Source organism: Mandrillus leucophaeus, unplaced genomic scaffold, assembly GCF_000951045.1.
Source record: "Mandrillus leucophaeus isolate KB7577 unplaced genomic scaffold, Mleu.le_1.0 Scaffold763, whole genome shotgun sequence".
Classification (NCBI taxonomy): domain Eukaryota; kingdom Metazoa; phylum Chordata; class Mammalia; order Primates; family Cercopithecidae; genus Mandrillus; species Mandrillus leucophaeus.
Genome location: NW_012108286.1, coordinates 852465 through 870044, shown reverse-complemented (window position 1 = coordinate 870044; position 17580 = coordinate 852465). Strand labels below are relative to the sequence as shown.

Sequence of the window (17580 nt, the reverse complement as noted above, 5' to 3'; positions counted from 1 at the left end):
TGGGTCAGGCTGGTCTCGAACTCCTGACCTCAGGTGATCCACCCACCTCAGCCTCCCAAAGTGCTGGGATTACAGGCGTGAGCCACTGCGCCTGGCCAACTTTTTTGTTTTAAAACAAGTGCAGCTACTGCTTACTCACTATGTGCCAGGCATTCTCATTTTTGGTTAAGAACAAGATACAAACACACACATTAGCCTAGGTCTACCCGGCATCAAGATCATCTGTATCACTCTCTTCCACCTTCAGGTCTTTCCCAAAGGAAGGTCTTCAGGGGCAATAACACATGTGGAATTGTCATCTTTTATGATAACAATGCCTTCTTCTGGAACATCTCCTAAAAGACCTGCCTAAGATTGTTTTACAGTTAACTTTTTTTAAAATCATAAAAATGGATAGTAGGAGTAGAAGAAATATACTCTAAAATAACAATTAAAAGTATGGTATAGTAAATACATAAACCAGTTATATAGTTGTCAGTTATTATTATAAAGTATTATGTGCTGCATATAATTGTATGGGCTATACTTTTATAAAACAGGCAGTGCAGTAGGTTTGTTTAAACCAGCATCACCACAAATACATGAGTAATGCCTTGCACTGTGTTACCATGGCTATGATACTAGGTGACAGGAGTTTTTCACCTCCATTATGATTTTATGGGACCACTGTCATACACACTGTCATTGACCAAAATGCTGTTATGTGGAACAAAACTATAACTCGTTTAACCCTTAAAATAACTCAACAATACTACCATATTATTATGCCAATTTTACAGGGGAAGAAACTAAGATACAGTGAGTTAAACTTGCCCAAGGTCACTTGACCCTTGCATGAAGGTTGTAGCCCAGACTGACTTTAGAGTCTGTGCTTTAACTATTACATTAAGCTATCCTGGAGGTAAAATTCAAATCAGTTACATCTTTACCTGAGGACCAGGAACAGCGGGAAACTAAGACGGCAATGTCTCATTCAAATTGTGAGTAAACTGGTGCTGAGAAGGAAGGTGATTTATCAAGGTCACCATATGCCATTGCTTTTTCTTCTGGCCATGCTGTCTAAGCTGAGTCTAATTTCCCCTCAGATGCTGGGTACTGCTTCAAGTCCACAGGCATCAGGCAGAGGGAAAAGAAACCCACTGTGAATATCATCCAGAAACCAAAGGAGGATGAGGTAAAAAGCCCAAGTACTTCCATGGAGGGACATGGTTTCTTAGTAGTTTTTATATATGTGTTAAATTATAGCTTATATATTAATAAAAAGGTTGTTTATTATCTGCACAAAACCCTTATGAATTAAGCAAATTATATGTGTGTGTGTGTGTGTGGTGTATTTAAAAAATATATACATATGTATATATATGCTTCTGTAGATTTTCCACATAATTTATTTCTTTTTAAATTTTATTATTAATGCTAAAAATAGATTTGGGAATAGAAGACTACAATTTATTAAGCACTTACTATAAAGCAGGCACTTAATGCACTCTCATTTACTTCTTACTAAAAAGCCCTATAAGGTGGCATTATCACCTCAATTTTACGTACATGGAAATGCTTAGTAAAGTTAGGTTATATACATAGTAAGAGATAGATTTGGAGATTTAGAGATAGTGTGAGCCTGCCATGCACTTTTCAATCTATCATGTTGTGTTCTTTCTACAATTGAACAACGGGACTATGTCATTAGACAATTCCTGAAGAGAAATGCTTAGATAGCAATACAACACTAAGATGATTTTTGTTAAGGAGCCTCTATTCCATTTACCATGATGATGATGATAACATAACAATGATAATAATAATAATCACAGCTGCCACTTACTATGTGCCAGACATTCTTCTAGGCAGTTTTACATATATTAGCTCCATTTCGTAACGATCTTGGAAGTAGTATTAATATGATATTTACATTCTCAGTTTCCAGATGAGGAAGCTGAGGCACAGGAAGTCTAAATGAATTGCCCAAAGTCCATGCACTTGATTCAGAGTAGTTTTTCCTCATGTGAATAAGCCCTATATCAGGATACTTAAATAACTCCATGGAGATATTTGCTTCTTTTTGACTTCTTAGAGGCAAATTATCCTATCACTCTAACTACTACGTGTGAGGGAATCCGCTAAAACTGTCCCACTGAGTGTCCAAGTTACAAACCTGTAATGATGTTCCTGATGGGCTTCACCAGTGCGGTGAAGCCAGAGACTTCGGGCTGTCTGTGTTCCCACATGGGCTGCCATATGACAAGCCCACTGGCCAGACGGAAGGTGAGGTCAGATTCCTAGGGGGGAAGAGAAGATCTATGTCCAATAACTGACATGTAACAACTGCTTAAAGGGACCAATCAATGCAAGGATTAATATCATTCATAAGGTTATTTTCAGAGTGGATTTATCTGCCAAACCTTCTCTCATCAGTCAGATGAATGTTTCTAGAGTAAACCAATGACCAAAAGTTATCACTGCAATTACTATGAAAATCCCAGTTGTCTGCTTTATCCAAAACTAATGACCAATCAAAACATAGCTTTGGGCAAAGCATTGAATACACAAACTATTGTTTTTTGTTTGCAGTGGTTGAAACTTGTTTATTTCAGGAGTCTTGGCAGATCTCTTCACTTTGGTTATTATTATCATTCCTCTTAATTATTTAACTGTCCTTATTTCTCCCTTATAAGGCAAAATACTCAGATACTGGCTATTTTGACATTCTATTATCCAGTCCATCTCTTTTCTTACATTTTAGGGAATCAGGCACATATAATTTGACCCTTCATAGTGTATTATTTTGTAATGTTGTCTTCTTAATAACCTTTAATTTCTTGAGGGCAAGGATAAATCAAGCATTCTCCTTCCCTCTCAGCCTCGAGCATCATCACAATGTTTATCATAGCATTAGGAACTGGGTACACAACAGATACTCAATAAATACTTGCTGAATAGGGCTGACTTTATAACCCATACTCACTCAATTTATCTGTGATTCAAAGTATCTTTCAAGAGCATATCCTCTGCTATCATATTGTATAAGTACAAACATGTGACATTCTGAGATTATATCTTGAACACCTCAGTCTCTCAAAACAATGTAAAGATAGAAGTAGAGAACGTGATCCCAGATTAATGAATACAGCTGAGATCCAGGAACTCACTTACAGCAGTGATTTGCAACCCCAGCTTGCATATTATAATCACCAGGGGAGCTTTTAAACCTAAGAGGCCTAGGTATCACTTACCTCTCCTACCCAGACCCATTAAATTAGAATCCTGTGAGATTTTCTAATATCCCCCTGATGACTCTCACACATAGCTGGGGTTAGAAACCATTGAGACTGAAGGAAAAGAACTCAGAAGCAACTGGAAAAATAGAAAAAGAAAAGCAACTCTGTACCTAGTAGAAAGAAACCTAAAGGCTAGACTGGGATTCTGACACCACTTGGCAACAGAGCCACACAGTTCCCACAATGGGAAAGTCTCTAGAATTCCCTGTGGAAGTATTAGAAAAGCACATAAAGCATTTGGTTAAATTCATTCTGCATATATTCTGTAAATATTTATAGAACACCTACCATATACCCGGTACTATTCTGGGCTTTAAATGCAACAGTGAACAAGGCATACAAAAATCTCTGTTCATAGTGTAGAGAGGAAGTGAAGGGCTGTCTCAGACAAAGTGTTGTCATTTTAGACCAGAGAATCAGGTAGAAGCCTTATTGAGAAAGAGACATTTGAGTAAAGTTCTGAATGAAATGAAGGAGCTGTCATGTAGCTATCTCCAGGAAAAGTATTCCATGAAAGAGGATCAGCAAACACAAAGGCCCTAAATGTGCCTAGTGTGTTCAGAAATAGCCAAGAGACTGTGTGCCTAGAGTCAAGTGAATGTGAGAAAAGTAGAAAAAAAATTGGAGAAGTCATTGAGTGCCAGATAATATACTGTCGGATAGGTCTTGATAAGGACTTTAGCAATTATTAAGATGGGAAGCCACTGGAAGGTTTCAAGTAGCAGAGTGACATGATTGGATGTATATTTTAATAGGTTCACTCAGGCTGTTGAAAATAGTTTGAGAAAGGGCAACAGTGAAAGAAGAGACTATTTTGGAAGCTATTGTTATCATCTAGGTGAAAGATGATTAGACAGGGATACTAATAGAGGGCAAAATGATAAGTGGTAGATTCTCAATGCATTTTGAAGATACAACTTACAGAAATTGCTAATTGTCTGGATGTGGAGTGTGAGAGAAAAAGATGTCAAGGATTTTTGGCTTTGCAATTAAGAAAGATAGGTAAGATGAAGTAGGAGCAGGTTTGGGGATTTCAGAAGCCTAGTTTTAGACATGTTAAGTTTGAGATCTCTGTTAAACATTAAGCTAGAGATATCGAGTAAGCAGTTAGACAGACAGCTGTGAAGTTAAGAGGAGAGTAACCCAAATTCCCTTGGAATGGACACGACGAAGTATGCATGGTATTGTATGTAGAAACAGGAAATTAACATTAAGCAAATCTTATTAGGTTTGTCTCCACAAATACAGGAAACCAAACCTCAATTGACCTTGTTTTAATGATTTATCAGTTTCTGAGCTCAGTCCTTTTCCATGTTTCTCATGAGAAATGTTAACACAAGTAAAACTCCAGTGGAAACTGCAGCAGGGAGTGATCTCTCTTGTACTGAAATCCTGGGCTTTAACATCTGATCTATTAGCATGACACAGCACTCACTGATGGTCATGGCCATCATTTTGTTTTACTTGATACATCTCCAAGTAGATTGTATATTTCTTGAATACAAGTTGAGATCTCCTTCTTCTGTGCACTTCCTCGAACATCAATACAATACCAAACTAATATGTTCATTAATTGAACATGTTTTACCTTCTCCAAATAAATCCAATCACTCTTCAGACCTGAATGCCTGCAGCACCTGTGGCCTTCTCTTGTGTTGGTATCTTCCTTTGTAAGTCTTCCTAACTTGGATGAATGTATAAACTCTGGGCCTCTAATGTCTCTTCTAGAGTTTCTTTTAATGGAACACACAATGCTATGTATACATACACAAGCAGAAACTCAATAACTGGAGAGGACACTCTTTATCATCCAAACAGTTGTGAAGCAGGTAGTCTAGAAGGTCCTGAGAAAAGCCAGAAATGTAAGCACATATAGAGGTAATATCCCCACATTTCAGATACTTTTCTTGCTTTCACTGAGAACCTGTTTCCATGATGTCATAAAGCAATTCTGAATGTATTTACTAGTAGCTTTGAGAGATTTAAAGAAACAACTATTATTTTAAGTTTCATTTTAAAGTTGTTTACTTTACACATATGGATTTTGTTAAAATCCCCTGAAGGGCTTGCTTTTTATTTTATTTCTTGCTGTTACTCCAGGACATTGAACAATAGTTAGCATATAGCAGGCACTCGATAAGTATTTGTTGAAAAAATAAGTGAACATGACAAAATCATGACAACGTTGATACCATATTTAAAGAAGATGCCTTAGTTTAACAAACATTCATCATTTTTCATTGATAAAATTAAATTTGGTCTAAAATTAATAATATATTACACAGGATTTTCAGAATGTGAATTTTATATAAACTATTTTAGCTAATTATAAATTAAAAGAATATAAAATATGCATTGAATAATACACTGTGTTACAAAAGCATTAGTCATTTATATTAGGTTTATTTACAAATTAGTGAACTAATTTATTCACTTAATATTATTTAAATACCTATTAAACACAGATACTATGTTAGTTATCATGTGTACAATGATAATTTCTACAAACAGACCATTTAGAATCTAGTGGGGGAGACAGCCACATAAAGAGATGATAATAAACAAAGTATAAAAATAAAGCTGTACCTAGAATATTATGGAAGTAGAGAAAGAGGGAAAGATGGATCTCAAATGAAGTCCTAAAGAATAAGTAGGAGTTTTCTAGAAAGAGAAGTGAGGTATGAGGGCATTCCAGTCAGCAAGACCAACAAGAGAAAACATCTGAAAAAAAGTATGCTATGTTCTTGGGGAGACTTCAAACATCTGGAGTTCACAGACAGGAGAAGTAGTCAGACAGGTCATAGAGGGCCCAGTTTACCAGACTAAGAAGCTGGAGTTGTACTCTCTGTATGATGAGAAATCACCAAATTATTTTAAGTATGTTGGTGATATTGTCTACATTTTTGATAGGTCACCTTGGTGTTGAGGTTAGATTTTATGAGACAAGCCAGGAGACTGAATCTAGTAAGAAAATGGTCGAAGTAAACAGTCCATGTAAGATATGATAAAAGCTTGGGTGAACGTAGTTAAGTAGGAATGAAAAATATGTAATAAATTTGGGAAATATTTAGGAGAAAAAATGAGTAGGACTCTGTGATTAGTGGAATGTGCAAGTAAGGATGAGGGATAGTGAAAGGTAGTTTGAGTTTTTGTGAATACATCCATTATCTAAAATATAGAACCCAGGGACGGGGCTCATTACAGGTGCAGTTTGAATTTCCCATGGATTATCTATTTGGAAAAGTCATTTGACAATTTGGTCTAACAGGCAAAGATAGGAGCCTGGATTTGAAATGTATAATTAGGTGACCTCAGCATGCAGGACATACATGGTAAATGAAGCCGAAGGAAGTCTTCCTAGGAGAAAGGAGAGTGAAAAGAACAAAGCTTGAAGAATGCATCTCTGGGGAGCCCCAATGTTAAAGGGGCAGACAAAAAAGATGAGCTCTCAATAGAGATAGAGCAGACAGAGTCAGAGATGCAAGAAGAACCAGAAGGGTGTGGTGTCATCAGGAGAACTGAAAGAAAAGGGCATGATGGTAATTTCAAATGCAGCTGAGGTTTAATGAAATGAGGGCTGCAAATAGAGATTAGATTCAACAACTCAGAGGTTGTTCATGACCTGAGTGGAAAAAAAAAAGAAAACAAAAAAAACCTCTGGTACAGAAACCTAAAAAACTGTAGTTTTATACAAAATCAGATGGGATTGGGTTTAAATTCCATCTTGGTTACTCACAATCTTTACTATTATCTCTATGGACCTCAATTTCCCTTTTGGTAAAATGGAGAAAAGATACACACATCCCTGTGGGTAGTTGTAAAAATTAGAAATGATAGTGAAAATATTCTGTCACATAATAGAAGCAACTAGAAGCAAGAATAAGAGGTTGAAGAGTAAATAAATGGGAGGTGAGGATATGGAGGCATGGGTTCATACTTTGATTAAATTTTGGCCTCCCATGCCTCCTACAGCACCATGTCTTATACAAGCCCCATCCTGCAACACTAAGTGCTGAGTGGGAACCTGAGGGGGAAAATCAAGGAAAGGACTGACAAGTGGGGCAGCACGGCACATTGGGTTTAGAGACCACGGTGTTGCAGAAACATTAGTCTGGATGGTTGTGTGGTTTCCCCAGCAGCATGCAGATTTCTGGGTGGGGATAGAAAATGTGAATTTTGGCCGGGCGCGGTGGCTCAAGCCTGTAATCCCAGCACTTTGGGAGGCCGAGATGGGCGGATCACGAGGTCAGGAAATCGAGACCATCCAGGCTAACACGGTGAAACCCCGTCTCTACTAAGAAATACAAAAACTAGCCGGCGAGGTGGCAGCGCCTGTAGTCCCGGCTACTCGGGAGGCTGAGGCCGGAGAATGGCGTGAACCCGGGAGGCGGAGCTTGCAGTGAGCTGAGATCCGGCCACTGCACTCCAGCCTGGGCTACAGAGCGAGACTCTGTCTCAAAAAAAAAAAAAAAAAGAAAATGTGAATTTTGGTCTTGATCTGGAGTTGGAGTCATGAAAGACAACTGCAAAGAAGCATAGGGATAAAAGGATGTTAATGATGCTGGTGAGGGGAAGTTTACATGGGTAGGGAAAGACGATAGGCTCCAACAGAGCCATATAACGGCAGGCAAATGAAAGATGTAAGGCAGTGGCTCTCTATCAGGACCAATTCCCTTCCACACACCCATCTGTGAACATTTGGCAACATTTGGAGTCATCTGTGGTTGGCACAACTCAGGGGCAATGGGTTGTTACTGGCATCTAATGGATGGAGGCCAGAGACTCTACTAAATATCCTACAATGCATTGAACAGTGTCCCACAACAAAGAATTATCTGGCCCCAAATGCCAACAGTGCCAAGGCCGAGAAATCCTGATCTAGAGATTGTACATTCCCCAACAACTTGAAAAAACCAGATATCTCTCAAGCAGAAAAGGCCTTATGGCAAAAATTATCAAATGAATACTTTTTATTCTCTACAGCATCAAGAACAATGCTTTCCTCATAGCAATGACAAAATGATGAAACTATAATGATAATATAATAATATAATACAAAATGATAAAAACGTTATTAATACCACTAACAATAATTGTTTATGTATATCAACCACTGTGTAGTATTTTGTATGAATTGTCTTACTCCTTTTTAAATGCTCCATTCCCAAGCTATAAGTTAAACATGAGGATCTTCAGCCAGCTTTTCCAATTATTTGAGTAGTCTCTCCTGAAAGGAGACCTTGCTTCTTTTCTACTAATAATACATAATACCAGCAGCAATAAAATACCAACACTAAAGACAACTAACATTTGTTAATGACTTTCTTTGAATGAGGTTGAATACTATAACTTGTTCAATCTTCACAATGCCCTATACATTTATTCTTAGGTCCAATTTATACTTGAGAAAATGGAGGTTTATAGAAATTATTTGCACAATCTCTTATAGAGCACAGCAGGCACTGGATTCAAATACAGGCCTATCTGTTTCCAAAACTTAGACTCCCATCCATGTCTTAAAAATAAAATTACAGCCACCCTGGGCACTCCTATGTTTCCACATTTTTCTAGGTGATATTTGTCAACATATAAACATCTTTTTGGGGCTACTTTTTAAGAAGACTTCTCTCCTGTCCTCTCCATTTTAACGGCTTCATTTCTAAATATGCTGTTTTTAGCACTTGGATCAGCTTCTGATAATGACAAGTCTACTCAGTGTGTCAGTCATTAAATATTTATTGAGAGCCTCATATACGACAGACACTATTTGAGACACTAGAGATACAGCTGTCATCAGGAAAGGCAGACTCCCTTCACTCAAGGATCTCTGTTCAGTGAGGCTGAGGGCAACAAACATGCAGACAAATGCATAAATAATTCCAGCTTCTGGTAAGTGCTAACAAGGAAAAAAATGTAGGATAGCTTGCTAGTTGCTTGAGAGTAGCCAGGGAAGTACTTTCTGAAGTGTTCCCATTTGAGTTGTGAGTAAACCAATGACAAGTACATGGCCATGTGAAATTCTGAGTGTAGAAGGTAGGGTCAGTGTTTCAAGTTGAAAAAAACAGTGCAAGGATCTGAACACAAAAATGCACTTGTCAAGTTTGAGCGTGAGCCTCCCACAAGCCTGAAGGTGGTTAGTGAATGAGAGAAAGGCCAGTGAGATAGAGGGAGTTGAGGCCCAGGAGGTACACAGGGGTAGGTCCTGCAGGGCTCACAGGCCAGGTGGACAGTCCCTATTAAAGCAGAGCTTCTTACTAAGTATCACCTGTATAAAATACTTTAAAATGGAAAGCTAGAGATTTTAAAATGGCAATTTAATTTGACTTGACACCTAAAGAGTTTAGTATGTTTGATGGGTAATGCGGTCAGTGTATGTGTTGCATTTTGGGAATTTATAGGTAGTTTCAAATCTATTTCTCCTAGCAATGGGGAGAGTTAATGGAAAGTGAATTTTTTAGGAAACTAAAAATGAATGAAAATACTCTCTAGTCTGTTCCCTTCATGGTGACTGTTAATGTTCAGAACCACCTTCATAAATACATTGCTAACTTGAACCACAGTTAACTTGATCCATTCACTGGATTATAATATTCTATTAAAGAGTAGAGGAACATATCAATTCTTATCTTAGCACTTAAGTGAAATTTGTTAATTTATTCATTCACAGAAGTAACAAATAGTTCTTGATTTCTTTTCATGCGTTGGAACTGCCGTGTCTGTCTTACATATACTCACCCTGTGTTAGAGCAACTGAGGGGTTAAGTAATATCAACAAAATCACACAGCTAAAAAGTGGTGGCACAGTGATTTCAAATTATATTGTCTCCTCCAAGTGGATATGATTGTATTTTGAGATAACTGGTTTCCATGTAATCCTATGTTTTGTATTTTAAGCATTTAAAAATATTTTAAAAAGCAATTCTTAGGCTATACCCAACTGTCTAAAAGTCTACAGAACATAACAAGTTAAAACTTACTTTTTTTCATTTTGAGACAGTCTCGCTTTGTCACCCAGGCTGGAGTGCAGTGGCATGTTCTAGGTTCACTGCAGCCTGTGCCTCCCAGGTTCAAGAGATTCTCCTGCCTCAGCCTCCTGAGTAGCTGGGGCTACAGGTGTGCACCATTACGCCTGGCTAATTTTTGTATTTTTAGTAGAGATGGAGTTTTGCCATGTTGGCCAGGCTGGCCTGCAACTCCTGACCTCAAGTGATTCACCTGCCTCCACCTCCCAAAGTTCTAGGATTACAGGCGTGAGCCACCACACCCCACTAAAATTTAGACGCTGTATTATAAGAGAGGTAGTTACAAGGTGCTATAAAAATGCGAAGGAGGTAGTAATGAAGTCTAGATGGTGAGGTCTAAGGAATAGCTTCATGTTAAAGATGACAGTAAAGTTGCAGTTTGAACACTATGACAGGAATAGAGGGGCGAAAGGAGAGTACAGCAATCAGCAAGGGCATATTCAGAGAACGGCTGCCATGGTTTCAAATGCTGGATCATGAGGTGGACAGTAGGGACCAATAGTCTATAAATCAAGAAAGCAATTTAAACCCTACATCATAGTTGATCTTTTATTTTATGTTTAATGTGTTGGGCATTATTGTGAGGCAGAGGGAGAACCACTGAGGATTTTTTAAGTAGGTAAAAGCTATGTGGAAATTTGTGCTTTTGAAGCAATGTTCAGTAGTTTAACACAGAAATAAAGTTCTCCATGCCTTGACTTGCTGTAAGGTCATACAAAGACATGCCCAACCAAATATGGAAATATCATTTGAAGTCTATCCTCACCACATCTCCACCCACTCCAGTTCTAACACTGGGTTTCTGCTTACCTTGATCCTGTGTACCAGGGGAGCAAACAGAAACACGAAGAGCTCCACGGTAGCCATGGAGTTCTGGAAGATCTTTCTTCGGTTGTTCTCTTCTTCGTCATTAGAGCTGCTTTGGCAAGGCTGCCCTGGAGAACCCTGGTTTTCAACCTGGTGGATGAAAGCACTGCTGCTTCCACCCCAGCTGGAGCCTCGGTCTGTACCCCCAAATCGCTCATTGTTGCAGTCCTGGGGGGCCTCCAGAAGCATCCAGTGTAGAGTGTGAAGGAGCTTTGTCTCAGCAACACCCAATTTATCCTGGTGGCCTGCATGGGACAATTACACAGGCAGGTTAAGGCAAACTCTGTGACCAGAGTAATAGATGTCAATGTTGGGCCTGGGAAGAATATCCCTGCTTTCTCTACACTTCTTACAACCACTGCTAGCAGGGCTCATTCTTGTTTTTTGGACTCCCCTACTGGCTGTAATCTCCGCAGAATGATATGCTGCCATGGGGGCAGAAACTGCTGAATCACTTTTCTTCAGTTAGGTACCCAAATATATTTCCAAATAGGCAGCATAGTGGTTAAAAATATAGGCTCTGAAGATAAAAGTGATCCTATTTTAGACAATGTGACCTAGAAAGGTCCCTCTATGAAGTAATATTTGAGCAGAGGCTCAAACAAGGGGAGGAAATGGGGTGGAGAAGAGTATGTACACTAACGTGGGGTACATGGGTAGGACACATTGCCAAATGAGAATAGCACTCTGTAAAATATTCTAAAAAATAGTTCTTACGCACATGTGCACACATACTCACACACAGTACTACAAAGCTGGAAAATGTCTGAGGCAAATATGCCCAGTTCATGAGAGTGGTTGCTTTAAGCAATGAGAGAACAAAAAGGATGACCTTGGCTAGGACTCATCTTGGGCAGGTGAAGGTCTTAGCTTACCTCTAATATTTTAACTTTGTTGATGTTGTTGTTTGTTTGTTTGTTTTTGAGACGAAGTCTCACTTTGTCGCCTAGGCTGGAATGCAGTGGTGTGATCCCAGCTAACTGCAACCTCCACCTCCCAGATTCAAGTGATTCTCCTGCCTCAGCCTCCCAAGTAGCTGGGATTACAGGTGCGCACCACCACGCCTGGCTAATTTTGTAGTTTTAGTAGAGACGGGGTTTCACCATGTTGACCAGGCTGGTCTCGAACTCCCGACCTCAGGTGATCCACCTGCCTCGGCCTCCCAAAGTGGTGGGATTACAGGTATGAGCCACCACAACCAGCATATTTCAATGTTTAAGAGGAGAAAATATTCATATATTACTTGTAAAATTAAAAAATTAAAAACAAGACAGCCAGTTTCTTTATTGGTAAAACGAAAATAATGATAGTATAAGTGTGAGGAGGATTTTGTGATAATTAAATGAGATAATGTATGCACAGTGCTTGAGAAAACAGAAACTACTCAATACAGGTTACTATGATGAGTGTTGAACACAAAGGGCAATGACATGCAATAAAGAAGTAATGCAGGGCACCAACCTAGCTTGTTTCGGTTTGAAAGCAGGGTTGCAGTGCAGTGGAGGACATGAGGCAAAGCAGCTTGCACCAGTTCCCATCTGGAAATGCTCTGAATGGCTTCAGAAAGAGCTGGAGAGAGGCCATGCAGCTTGTTTTCTACCAACACTCGTTCAAAGGACTGTAAATTCAAAAACAAAAACAATAAGAAAAGCCAAAATCCAAAACCATGTAAACTAAGAAACGGAAGATTCTGATTAGTGAAAAAATGAACAGCAAGGTACTGTACCCCTTAAAAGGTGCAAATTACTGGACCAAATTCTTTAGGGAGAACTCATTGCATTTTCTTGTATATATTGATGTGCAATGGGTCAGTAATAATTTTCTATTATCTACCCATTTGCAGGCTTTTGAGCCAAAGTAAATGGCTTGAATTAACAAACGATTTTTATTTCTGTTAAAGTAAGCTTCCTCTAACAAATAGGAACAAAACATTTAACCTTATGAGATTTTTGGATGTATAGTTTATAAAATGTTGCTGAGTCATCCAAAAGGCTGTCACAACTGCAGACCAAAATGAGTTTTTTGTCAAAGTGTCTTGAGAAATAGAATTTATGTCAATTTCTTCAACTGGTGTTAACTAAGATATCACTTTTTCAAGGATTCTGATTTTGGAATCCCTGATTTATCTCATGGCTTGACAATGACCTGGCACAGAACACTCTCTACCTAATGCCTGGAACAATAAAAGATACTTAATATATCTGTGGAATAAAGAAAGAAAGGAAGGGAGAGCAGGAAGGAGGGAGGGAGGAGGAAAATAAGCCATCTTTACTTCGCTGGTTATTAAATTTTCTATCCTTGCCAGAGATACTCAGAGAGTATCAGAGAGCGTAGCACTCCAGAGCAAGTAACAACTCTGACCTACTCAATTATTTTTTTTTCTTTTGAGAGAGGAGAGAATATCACTGTAAGGTGTTGGAGAAAATGTAGTTACCAAATATTAGAATAAATTTAATAAACGTTTGACTTGTAAGAACATGATTGGCACTTGATGCCCCAGTCAAGAAAATTATATAAATGTTCTATATAATAATCACAATACAAGTACCAAGTGTTCAAACTGTATTACTGGAATTATTACAATACCTATGAGAAAGACAGGTATCCTAATATGGCTTACTACAGAGATTTCCAAAGAAAACTTTTTACTTTTTGATTCAAAAAAAGAAAAATAAAAAATTCACCTTTACAATGAAGGGCACACTGAGGTTTTGGCAAAGAGCATAATGAGAGATGTAATATTTTGCTTTAAGAAACTAGATAAAGGCCTTTAGATATGTTGGTGATATAAATACAAATATTATAAAATTCACCAGTCCTCAGGTATCTAAGTATTCATTAAGTAAAGGGTGTGTATATTAGAGACCAAAAGATTATAAAGAATCTATACACTCTAATGACTATACTGTAGAGGATGAGTTATGCATTTCATAATCTCAGAGTGTTCTGGGTAATGTCAGTTTCTCCTTAAGTGTCACTAATACAACTTTTAATATTTTTTTTAAACTTGGGAAATTATTTTCTATATTGAGATCTATGTATCTCTATCCCTATCTATCTATCCATTAATGTAACTTACTATTTGATATTGTGTGACTACATTAAAAATGTCAGAAATATCTGTGCCAAGAACAGAGAAAAGTCAGGATTATTTTAAGCTAGTAGAATTGTCAGCATGGTTAAGAAAGTCTGAGATTTCAAGTGTCAAATTACTCTAACAAGCTAAGTTCAACAACAAATTCCATTAAAAGGTCCTTATAAAAAAGTTATATTTTTAAAAAAAATGTGTTTGTGACAACATTGAAAGACAGGAGATGCAATGAAACAAATTCCTACGTTGCATGGGCAGGTATGTGTTTAACTTTCCAGTTGGCTTCCATCAGAATTTTTTGCCCTAACACATCTCAGAGCTCCTTACCACAAGGTCATCCACGTAGCTATTCGTAAATATGCATGGCAATATCCAAATTGGTAGATTTCCATTTTTAGGTTAGAATATATGCAATGTAAAGACTTTTAGGTAAGCTCCAAATATTAATGAAGGCTGTGAAAAGTCCATTTTAATTTTGCTTCATGATTTCATGTCTTATTTTCTCAATTTGTAAAATAAGAATTTATAGGGATATAAGATTCCCTTAGAATCTCAGGACAAATGCATTTTATTTTGTATAAATATTAGCAGTATTATTTTCACAATTATTTTATATTATTCATTTTTAGAATTGGAAAACATATGCAAGACATAAAAGTGCAGAGATGCATATATTTTGTTCAAGTAGTTCTTTCACAGGCACTCTATCATATGAACTTCCACTGTAAGTCTCAGTTTTGTTGATTAAGGATTCGACTTCACACTTGCAGGGGGCAAAAAAACCCTCCACCACCTGGTTCTCTGTTGTCTCTCTGCCTTCTCTTCTACCACTGGATCCCTCCCCACCCTTTCACTTATTCCCCAGTAGGTGCTAATTTCCTTTAACATGTTTCCTCTGTTCTTCCATCAGCTGTCCTTCCCTCCCTTCCCCTTGTGTCTTTGGCCAAGGTTCACATTAATAGATAGATAAGCCTTATCTATCCATTGCTTATAAAACTCCCCTCCCTAGTGCTACCTCGTATCTCTTTTTGCTTAATTTTTCTCCATAGTGCTTACCACCATCTGGCTTACTATGTATATACTTATTTGTTTGTGGCTTGTCCCCTTTCTACTAGGATGTAAACACTCTATTTGTTTTTATCATTGCTTTGTTCCAGCACAGAGAATTGTGCCTGGCACACAGTGGGTGATCAATAATATTTGCCAAGTGAATTAATATATATAGTCCATTTGATTTAAAACCTGTCTTTGGGTTCAAACCACCACACAGAATAGGGAAATAATTATTAAATGGTGAAAATCACATACCACACAAGAAGCTTCATATTGCTTCCCCAGTTTTGGCCTCAAAAATGCACTGAAAAATTAATAGATATTTGTTAATAAACATAAGTAAAATTATTATTAAAGCATCCTTGTGACATATTTTTCAATGAATAAGACAGGGTGCTATGAAATTCAAATTTCATGCTTCCTTATAGCTTTTTAATGAGCAGGTGTTGAACAGCTGATGACATTTTCTTTTACGCGTGTAATTGCATATATGAAAGAGAAGTGGATCTCGATGGTTTTTGGTATCCACTCTTATTCTGAAGACTTTTAAGATTTTAAATCGTCAGTGGTCAGAAGTGGTGCATTACTTACGTGTACAGCCATAATAAAAACTGAAAATTGAACACGGCTTGTGGGTCACGATTTCTAGAATCTAATTTCTTACCTGATAAATCTCTAAAATAACAATTAAAAAAAAACCCTTTTCTGTTTATTGGAATAGGTGTGAGGCCTTTCCAGGGTTAGGGGGGAGGGTCCCTTATCACAGATCCTCAGGAGCTTTAACTGGGGAGATTAATCTGAGCAAAATGGTTAACAAGTGGGCATAGCAGATATTCGCCAAACAGGAGCTGGAAAAACAACAGGTCACCGGGCTAGAATTACAGCAGGAGACGGAGGGGGAATTGGACGCAGGAGCACAACCAGTCATAATTATCTTTCCTAGTTCCCCGCCCCCTCTTCCCAGGCTCTCTGCCCTCCCACCCCCTAAAATAATGTATACATTTATTCGACAACTGCCAATCTGCTTGTCGTCAAACTTCACTGAAATATATATATACATATTTTAATGCGTGTTTTTAAGCGGGTGCAGAGGGCTTGTTTTCCAGCCCCAGAGAGGGAGCTGCAGGCTGTGGCGCGGCCTCAGCGGCGGCGGCGGCGGCGGCGGCGACCCGGGCGGCCCCGGGAGCGCCCCCAGCCCAGGGCGGCCCGCGGCGCGCCCTCTGCGCCCCTCACCTGGTTTGCCGCCACAGGAAGGTCTGGATGGGCAGGGGGATGCCACGGCCGCCGTCCTGCTCCTGGCCCTCGGAGCTCTTCCTCTTCACCATGATGGTGGCTCCCGGGAGTCCTACTGCAGGACCCAGCTCTGTCTCCTCGCTAGCCGCCGCCGCCGCCTCCTCCCGTTGCTCCCCCCAACTCTCATCCCCTCCTTCCCCGAGGCAGAGCCGGCTCTCTCCGCCCTGATCCCCCGTGCCTCTCCCCTCCCCCCACCCCTCCCCGCGCGTGGAACATGGCTGCGGGAGGAGGGGAGGGCTGGAGGAGCCGCGGAGCGAGGAGGGGGGCGCTCGGAGCAGCCGTCCGCCTCGCCGCCCCCGCACCCGCTCCCTGCTTTCAGCACCTCCCACTGTGGACAGCGGCCCGCGCCGGGCTGCACTGCCGGAGAAGCGAATCCGGGGCAGCTTGAGCCTCAGAGGTATGGCCCAAGAAGTCCGCGCTCCGCATCGCAGGCGCTGGTCCCCTGCGTGGCCTCTTCAGCCCCTGGAATTCGGCTTTCCCCGCTCCGAGCTGCACTCAGGAGTGTCCCCTGTCCTGCTTTCCAACCTCAGCATCCAAACTGTCACCGTCTGGGTAGGAGGAGCTTTGGGGAACCGCAGAGCAGTCACTAACCCTGGCATCATTCTCACCTCTAGCAAGGAGGTCAGGAGTCCAGGGTTTAGCCAGAGGAACACATGAAAATTATTAAATATGTAAACCAGGAAGGAGAGGCAAGCTTGGCAAGTGAGAGGAAGCTTGAAAGATCTCACATGTGAGAAGTTACTTTTATATGATAACCACAAGAAATAAACCTTTTGTTTTCTTAAAGCAGGAATACAAAGTTCCCAAAGAAACCAGTTGTGGATATCAGTTAATTGCAAAGTGAGGAAGAACATTTGAATCATGCTGTGAGGAAATGCGGTTTATTACAGTCCATTAAATGCAGTTGGGTGATCCTGTTCGCCCACAGTTATAGCTACCATTTTCCTTCAGTTGTAATAGTCAAATGCCTATATGT

The 17580-nt window shown here is 39.5% G+C and overlaps 1 protein-coding gene across 2 annotated transcripts in view; it reads right to left on the bottom strand.

Annotated features, from left to right (window-relative positions):
* UNC80 (unc-80 homolog (C. elegans)) overlaps positions 1-16710 on the bottom strand; it is a 251121-nt gene extending 234411 nt beyond the window's left edge. For both annotated transcript variants that reach the window (XM_011966529.1, XM_011966530.1), the window contains exons 1-5: positions 16545-16710; positions 15567-15615; positions 12629-12785; positions 11111-11412; positions 2156-2279 (exon numbers count right to left, since the gene is read on the bottom strand). In XM_011966529.1, coding sequence (XP_011821919.1) covers positions 2156-2279; positions 11111-11412; positions 12629-12785; positions 15567-15615; positions 16545-16636 — 724 coding nt within the window. In that variant the 5' untranslated portion in view covers positions 16637-16710. The remainder of the gene's footprint in view (positions 1-2155; positions 2280-11110; positions 11413-12628; positions 12786-15566; positions 15616-16544) is intronic.
* Between the last annotated feature and the right edge of the window lie 870 nt (positions 16711-17580).